The sequence below is a fragment of the Ceratotherium simum genome, chromosome 17 (assembly GCF_057802395.1).
Source record: "Ceratotherium simum simum isolate JZ-2026a chromosome 17, ASM5780239v1, whole genome shotgun sequence".
Taxonomy (NCBI): domain Eukaryota; kingdom Metazoa; phylum Chordata; class Mammalia; order Perissodactyla; family Rhinocerotidae; genus Ceratotherium; species Ceratotherium simum.
The window spans coordinates 14,200,123-14,209,437 of NC_141916.1; the positions used below are offsets into that span (position 1 = coordinate 14,200,123).

The 9,315-nt window shown below is 35.4% G+C and overlaps 1 protein-coding gene across 1 annotated transcript; it reads right to left on the reverse strand.

Annotated features, from left to right (window-relative positions):
• Positions 1-6,185: 6,185 nt before the first annotated feature.
• LOC101405675 (olfactory receptor 6C74-like) lies at positions 6,186-6,884 on the reverse strand. Its single transcript, XM_087441999.1, has one exon. The coding sequence runs from the start codon at positions 6,867-6,869 to the stop codon at positions 6,186-6,188; it is 684 nt and encodes a 227-aa protein (XP_087298125.1). The 5' UTR covers positions 6,870-6,884.
• Between the last annotated feature and the right edge of the window lie 2,431 nt (positions 6,885-9,315).

Here is a 9,315-nt window from a genome sequence, read left to right on the forward strand (position 1 = left end):
TGTGAAGCCATCTGTTACTGTCTTTCTTCATCTACACAAATTACTCAATGGTAAGAATTGTAGGAATGCATATATCAAAAACATCTACATCAGAATTATAAATGTCAAATTATTTCTTTATCCAACTTCAACAATTATACAAACCAACTATCCCCATTACACACTATAAAAACATTAACACAATTCACGTTACCAAATCATTAGAAATCAGGCCGAAGGATGCAATGATGTTTAGTTGTGTTAGATATTGTGAATATCACATATCTTTGAAAAAGGACTGTTTTCAAACACTATATTTTTATTTTATTTCATTTTTCTTCTTTCGCCATTTTCCCTATGCCAAAATTTAAAGAGTTAAAAAATAAGGTTAATACTTTAATGGTAAAAATAGAAAAGTGGATTAAAATATATCTAACAGAAAATATGAACTTTAAATTTGAGACATACCAATTCTTTTCATCTTTTTGAGTCCTATAGCAGTCTACGAAAAACAGTTAAAAACTCAAACACCTTTTTTAAAGGAGATATATACACAGATTTATTCAGACAAAATCATCTCTGCTTCAATATTTACCTCTTTCGTCATCACGTTGAACAGGGCACACTGATGTTCCATTGCTCTGAATGAATCTCACTCTACCCCACAATCTATGATCGTTTTTCATTATCTATAAATGGCAACTTTGTAAATGGTTTGAGTAGCTGTTTTTATTTTGAAGATTTTTAGAATAGTGTATTAAATTTCCCGGTTACTACAATTTACGTATTTATATGTTGAATACTTTTCTAAGCATTACCCACAATATGGTATAAAATTAATCATCACTTGATCTCGTATTTATGCTTTCTGTGCCCTGAAAGAAAATATCTAAAGATTACGAAGAATTCTCAGGAGGATATGAGATCCAAGAAATCCATTCCCAAAGGATCACAAATTTATATGTCACACAAGTGTTCTCTCCAGGCACTAAACATTTAAAAATAAAAATATAGTTAGAAATACTACTTTTTCCTATGTCTGCAGAGAATTTAGCATAGATTTCCCTAATACGTCTTTACACTCCCACACATTCATGTTTTGAAATCCAAGCTACATAGATAAGGACTTAGAAACAGAAAAGAAAAGATATTATTTTAAGTGGTATTAAAAAGTGGCAATATATGATGGAGAACTTAGACAATAGAAAAAATTATACCTCTAACTGCACCATTATTAATTTCCCAGACACACCTAACGCTTCGTGTCCTGTATGTCCTTCAGTTTCTATTCTGAAAGCTGTCTTTTCTCCAAACAGTCTTTGTGATACTGTCTAGTGGCTCTTAAACTGATATTTCATAATAACTAAGCATTCTCCACTTTTTCAATATTAATAGAACGTTTATCTGTGTATAAATGTTCTAGCCTTCCTCGCAACTTGTGGCCATGTGACTAAATTCTTCCAAAGGATGTAAATGGAGATAATCTGTGGAATTTCCAGGATTATCCCTTGATAAAAGGGATTTGCCCTCTTCTTCCTCTTTACCTCTCTCACTTTGTAATGCAGATGGGATGGGAAGCCATTTGTAGCTACAAGCATCAGCAATTACACTAGGAATGGTGAATCAAGGAGATAGAACACACCCAGATTCCTGTCAGCATTGCAGGCCGTACCAGCATAGAAACACAATGACTTTATGGAAGAGTCTCAACATACCAGACTGAACATTTAAATGCGATAAAAATAAACTTATTTCTGTTTAAACTGCTGTGGTATTTGTCTTTCTCATACTCTAACAAACTTATGTCATTATCAAAACCTGAGAGGGGTCTGAACTTTTACACTGCTTAGAGTCTAACACGTTAGCCCACCACCATTTCATAGATACTGACAGAAAAGAGGAGCCTGCTGCATCAGTGGCAGAGAACTTTTCTACTCACTACATAGCAGGAAGCAGGAGCTTCACGTTCTCATTATTTCCCTTTTCCTCTGTATCCTACATCAAGGAGGGAGTAATGGATGCTGTTTATACAATGTACTTGTAACTACTGCTGAGGAACCCAAGGTTAGTAAATTCCCAATCTTTTAAAGAGCAAGCCTGCCTAACTTTGACCCACTAGAAGACTGTATCTTTAATATACTGGTTAGGAAAAAAAAAAATCTACCAAGGCTATTTGTTATAAAACATTCTTGAGAAGACAGTCCAAAATAAGCCCTATCACAACACACACAGAAATGTTGTAGAATTTCCTTCCAACAATTCCACCCCTCATTTTCAAACCAATTTGTCTTCTATTGAAATCGCTCACAAGTGCATCACTGGAAGGTGTGCCAAATTGACTGATCTGAGTTTGTTTAAAGCAATAATTCTGACAATGTATTAGATGATATCACATTACATTTATTGGACTTGTACCATTAGGTTCTTATAGACTAGGATGATTTCTTAGATGTTGCTTGTTTTTCATGACCTTGATAATTTTGAGGACTACTTGTTAGGCATTTTCTAGAATTTCCCTTTATGAGAGTTTTTCTGGAGTGTCTTTGCTTCTAGGTCCCTCAAGTGGCAGAGCATGGAAACATATTCCACTTCTATACACACAACTATAAATATTTGTATATGTGTCCATCTGTATCTATATTAAGCTAATCATGTATTCATACTATCGTCTTCAATTTTGACCCATCACTATATGACTCATTCCAGCTTTGTTCACTTCCTTGTGTGTAACTTTTCACTCCAACATGAAACACTGGTTCCCACTATCTGCCATCATGTAATTAATTACTCAATTCCAGTATACATGACTAGTGGGAAACAACTTTATCAACTAGAGTGCAGGGCTTCTGTATAGTTTTTATAGACTTTAGTCTTACTGATTCCACTCATTTCCACAGTCACTTAGGTCAGCATATTTTTCTCCTACTCCTTTAACTGAGGCTGTTTCACACATTTGTAATCCAGTTAAATTCTTCTGCATTCCATTTTAACATCCTGGATTTTAAATTTTTTAATTTGCACACATTAGAATTATTATTTGTGTTGCAGTTTTATTGGTTTTGACAGCTATAGAGTGTGATATATCCATCTTTATAGTGTCATATAGAATAGTTTTACTATTCTGAAAAAGCCAACTGTTCTTCAACTATTCAACCCTCCCTCTTCCAAAGGCCTGGCAAGCTCTGATCTGTTTACTTTCTCTATAAATTTGCCTCTTCTGAAATATCACATCAGTGGAGTCACACAGGATATAGCCTTTTAAGTCTGCCTTCTTTCACTTAGCAATGTGCCTTTAAAATTCATCTATGTCTTTGCATGGCTTGATATTTTATTCTTTTTATTCTGGTATAGTATCCTATATGGATGAGTCATGTATGTTTAGACATTCACCTTTTGAATAACATGTTAATTGCTTCCATTTTTTCACAACTATATATAAAGATTCTATAAACATTTGCATACAGGTATTACGTGATCTCTAGGTTTTTGACCCTTATTATTTTCCTACCCCCGAAAAAATTCTTTTTTAAAACATTTCTTGGAAGGTGTATGTGCTGGGGGAAATTCCTTAATTCTATGTCTTTGCAAGTCTTTATTTCCCCTTCACTTCTGGAGAATAATTGCACTGAATATAGAATTCTTTTCAGTGTTATTTTTTCTTTCAGCACTTTAAATATTTCACTACATTCTCTTTTTGTTTGCATGATTTCTGATGAGAAGTCAGAAAGTTCCTCTACAGGTCAAGTGTTAATTTCCATTGACTCTTTTCAAGATTTTCTTTTTATTTTCAGTTTTCTGCAATTTGAATATGTTATGCCTACATGTAGTTTTTGTTTTGTTTTGCTTTTGTTTTCGATGTTGTTTTGATATATATCCTGCGTGGTGTTTTCTGAGCATCTTGGGTCTGTTGTCAATTTTGAAAGTTCTTGGCTAACATTACTTCAAATATTTCTTCTGTTCTATTGTCTCTTTCTTCTCCCTCCGGTCTTCTAATTGTGTGCATGTTTCACCTTTGCAAATTGACCAACAGCTGTTGGATGTTCTTTTTTCTTTGTTTTTTTTAATCTTTGCATTTGTATTAGTTTGGAAAGCTGTTTTGAACTACCTACAAGTGCACTGATTCTTTCATCAGACATGTCCAGCTGACTGATGATGGGCCCATCAATGGCATTTTTTATTTCTATAGAATGATTTTTTTTATTTCTAGCATTACCTTTCTTATCAGCGTTCCCATCTGTCTGCTTACATTCCTATTTGTTCTTTAACATTGTGTGTGTTTTCATCTACAGCCCTTAACATAGCAACCATTTTTAGATCAGAGTCCTTACCAGGACATAATGCCAACATATATGTCCTTTCTGAGTCTGGTTTTGAAGATTGCTTTCTCTCTCCAGACTGCTTTTCCCTGGTTGTGTCATGTTTGCAATTTTTGTTGAAATCTGGACATACTGTGTCATGTAATAGGAATGTAGGTAAATATTCTTTTACTGTGAGGGCTTATGTTAATTTCTCTAAGAGTTGGGCAGTGTTTAACGTTTTGCATAGCTATGGGTGCCAGAGGCTTCTGTTTTCTCTAGTGTCCTTATTTTTGTTTCGCCTATTAACTGTGTGTTTTCCTAAGAACTCTTCCTCTGGAGGGAGCCTGCCTCTTACAGCTGTTTCAACTGTAATCACTATTATTACACTGGATGCCTGTTGGTGTGGTGGTAATGCAGGGGAAAGTCAGAGCATTCTATAATCTTCCAATTAAATCTGAGCCTTTTAGTGGGCCTTTGTCCCTGGGCTGTGCTCTTCACAAGTGTTTCTCCAGCGGTCTATCTTTTTTCTTCACTGGCCTGTACTCTCTTCCCTGGCTGTAGAATTCTCAATCTATTTCCTCAAAGGCATGATGCCTGTTGAATATTTTTTCCTTCCTCTTAGGTGAGACAGGAAGGTTAACAGGGAATACAGTGAGAAGATGCCCTTCATTCAGATGATTTAGACACTGGCAAATTCTTTCCCCTGGAGAGCGGGCTTTTGCTATGGAGAAGGCTCCAAGCATATTTCACAGTGATGACTCTTTCCTTCCTTTGCCGGAGGCAGAAGCAGTATTTCTCAAATATTCACCGTGAAACCTGGTGGAGTTCTTGGAGTTAAAGCGCACAAAAAATGTTGGTATTACCTTAAGATTGTGGCTCCCAGGTATTTCTCACACTAATTCCCATCCAACTCAGGCTCCAGAAATTCATCAAAATGAGCATTCAAGTGTTCTTACCATCTTATGGCTGTAGGGGCTTCTGTTCCTGGTAAGCAGATCTCAGTTGTGAATCCCCAGATGTAACTCTGTCCAGATTTCAGGCTGGCAGTTTCTCCCTACATCCTTAGTCCTCTAAAGAATCTGAGAATAGTCATTACTTTTCATTTGTGCATATTTTCTTGTCATATTATGGCAATGACAATAAATAAAATTAAGGATAGAACTACCATACGACCCAACTATTCCACTGCTGGGTATTCATCCAAAGAACGTGAAAACACCAATGCGTAAAGATACAATCATCCCTGTGTTCATTGCAGCATTATTCACAATAGCCAAGACTTGGAAGCAACCTCAGTGCCCATTAATGGACGAATGGATAAAGAAGATGTGGTATATATACACAACGGAATACCACTCAGCCATAAGAAACAATGAACTCCAGCCATTTGTGACAAAATAGATGGACATTGAGGGTATCATGCAAAGCAAAAGAAGTCACAGGGAGAAGGTCAAATACTGTACGATTTCACTTGTTAAGTAGTAGATTAACAACAATAAACAAACACATAGAGACAGAGATTGGATTGGTGGTTACCACAGGAGAAGGGAGGAGGGAGGAGGGCAAAAGGAATAATTAGGCACCTGTGTGTGGTGATGGATTGTAAGTAGTATTTGGGGGGTGAACATGAGAACATGATGTAATCCATGCAGAAATAAAAGTGTAATGATGTACACCTGAAATTTATACAATGTTGTAAACCAATGAAACCGCAATAAACAACAACAACAACAACAACAAAATAGCAGTGAGCATTAGACTTTGAAGGTTTGGCAAACCACAATGGAAATTAAGTAAAATGATAGGTAATATTATTTGAATACAAACATTGAAGAGCTCTGGGACACACTCCACCCCTCAAGTTTTATTTTACTCATAACCTCAGTAATATCACTAAAATGGTTCATTTCATTGAGAAAAATTCTTTTTGATCATGTGCTTAAAAGCATCTTTCACTTGTTTGTTTCTCAGAGTATAAATGAAGGGATTCAACATGGGGGCAACAGAAGTACTGAGGAGAGCTATCCCTTTATTTAAAGACACTCTTTCCTTTGCAGAGGGTTTTACATATACAAAGATGCAGCTGCCATAAGAAATTGACTCGACAACCATGTGAGAAGAACATGTTGAAAAGGCTTTCTTCCTCTGTTGAGAAGAAGGTATCCTGAGAATAGTTCTGGTGATGTTTGTGTAGGAGAGAATCACTAATGCCAGTGTAGCCAGGAGAGTCAAAATGGCTGAGAGAAGTGCCATTAGTTCTATTAAATCTGTGTCTGAGCAAGAGAGCTGCAATATAGGAGAAAGATCACAGAAGAAATGATCTACAGTGCTAGCTGCACAGAAATCTAGCTGGAGAGCCACAGGGAGCGATGGAAAAATTATTAGGAAACCAGCCAACCACGAAGCAAATACTAACAAGTTGCAGACTCTGCCACTCATGATGGTCATGTAGTGCAGGGGTTTGCAGATGGCCACATAGCGGTCATAGGACATGGCAGCCATCAGAAAAAATTCAGATGCACCCAAGAGAATAGTAGAAAACATTTGTGCTGCACTACTGTTGTAAGAAATGATCTTATCACCTGTTGCCATACTGACAAGAAATTTGGGGATGCAGACAGTTGTGACCAAGATTTCTAAAAATTAGAAATTTCAGAGGAAGAAATACATGGGCATCTTTATTTTTTTTTTATTATTAATTTTTTTAATTTTTGTTTATTGCAGTAACATTGGTTTATAACATTGTATAAATTTCAGGTGTACATCGTTATACTTCTATTTCGGCATGGATTACATCATATTCACCACTCAAATACCAATTACAACCCATCACCACACACATGTGCCGAATTATCCCTTTCACCCTCCTCCCAACCCCGCCCCCCCGTCCCCTCTGGTAACCACCAATCCAATCTCTGTCTCTATGTGTTTGTTTATTGTTGTTATTATCTACTACTTAATGAAGGAAATCATATAGTATTTGACCTTCTCCCTCTGACTTATTTCACTTTGCATAATACCCTCAATGTCCATCCATGTTGTCACAAATGGCTGGATTTCATCATTTCTTATGGCTGAGTAGTATTCCATTGTGTATATATACCACATCTTCTTTATCCATTCGTCCTTTGATGGGCACTTAGGTTGCTTCCAAGTCTTGGCTATTGTGAATAACGCTGCAATGAACACAGGGGTGCATGTATCTTTACGCATGGGCATCTTTAGATGAGAATCCAGTAGGGTAAGGGTGATGACGGTTAGATTCCCAATGACACTCAACATGTAAGTGAAAAAAAGGAGAAGAAAAATGACCACCTGTAATTATAGATCATCAGTCAGTCCAAGAAGAATAAAGGTTGTCACTGTTGTGTGGTTTCTCATAGCTGACTTTTACAAAAAAAAAAAAAAAAAAAAAGAAAGAAAATAAACAATAAGAAAAAAAATGCGAGTTAAAAGAGAAAAGCCTGCATGAAATACCTATTCTTTTTGATATCCTCCATAAACAAATTGCTACCCACACCCAACCTCCTTCAATATTCTGCTATTCAGCAATAACAGCCTATAAAATGTCACTGATATAATTTTTACTCAAAATTTCACTAACTCAATGCAAGTCTCTGAGTTTGTTTTCTTTTCCCAAGTATCATAAATCCAGGCATTGCAAAAGGCAATCCATAATTCCAACATGTTAACGAGAACATATTGCATTGATAAAGGCATATAAAAGTAGAAACAAAGAAAGAAACAGAAAAACTATCATAGTATTTTAACTTGTATCTTCTGTATTTGCAATTTTTTCCATTTTATTTAGTTTTTATCAGCTTATTTTACACCATCAGATGACTCATTCTCCTTTGGTAAACATATCTCTTTCTCTGTTTATTATTCTTTATGGTAGACTTTGTTATTCTGTCAATCAGATTATAGCTGAGGATGCTTTGTCTTTTTAAATAAGATAAACTTGACCTAAACATCTCTAGCCCACATACTGTGGGGAATCAATATTTTCACCAAACTTCTGAAAACTCTTTAACATTTGAATCCTCATGACTACTTTTAATTCTGCTTTCCCCATTTTCCTGAAGACTTGAACTTACTTTCATCTCATTCGCTCTGGTTGTTCTCTTTTCTCTGATATATAACCCAAGCAGATAAAAAGTATATCCTCGTGCATGCTGTTTGTATGATTTATGCAGCATGTTTTACTTATTATTTGCAGTGACTGAGGAGGGTTCTAGAAAACAAGCTATTTAAAAATAAAACGTTAGTTAGACTTGCCTGGTAGTTTGCATTAGTGTTGTTGTTCTGCATCTTCCCCGCTTGCCGTGGTAGACTCCTCTCTCTTCTTCACACCCAAACTCTCTTCGTGTTCAGCACATAACAATTCAAAATTATGTTAACCTTGTCATTTTTTTTCTTGTTCCCATCTTCTTTCAGACCATGCCTACATCCTCACATTTATCACTTCAAAAGTCTATCACCAAAAATTTCTAAAGAAGGACGATATTTTCCTAAGAAGAATATCATGTCATCTGTTCAATTGTATTTTAAACTTATTCCATTTCGTATATACCAGTTCGGGTGTTAAAAAATGTACAAATATTTCCAATGATTATAAATTATTATGATACAACTAAGATTTTTTCCTTCCCTCTTTTACTTTATTCTTTTCTTGTCTTTTTCCTTTCCTTTCCCAGACTTCTAGAAATGTCTATATTCAGGCCATTTAAGTGCAATTTGTACTTACTAATGATATTTTTGAAATCCAAGATTAGTCTATTTTTAAAGGTGAAAGCATAGGAAAACATCTGTCATCAAAGGATGAATTATATAGAGTGCCAGCTTGTAAAGTTAAGAGTGAATTCATATATGCATACTGCCCAGCCTAAATTTAAATTACAAAATCCTAAAAAAATATAAAAAGCTATTATAAACTACTTGACATCATTTTTATTTTAACTCCAAATAAAATACTTGTTGGATGATAGTAAAATAGTCATTGTATAACCACTGTTATAGTCCCATGGACTTCTGTAAC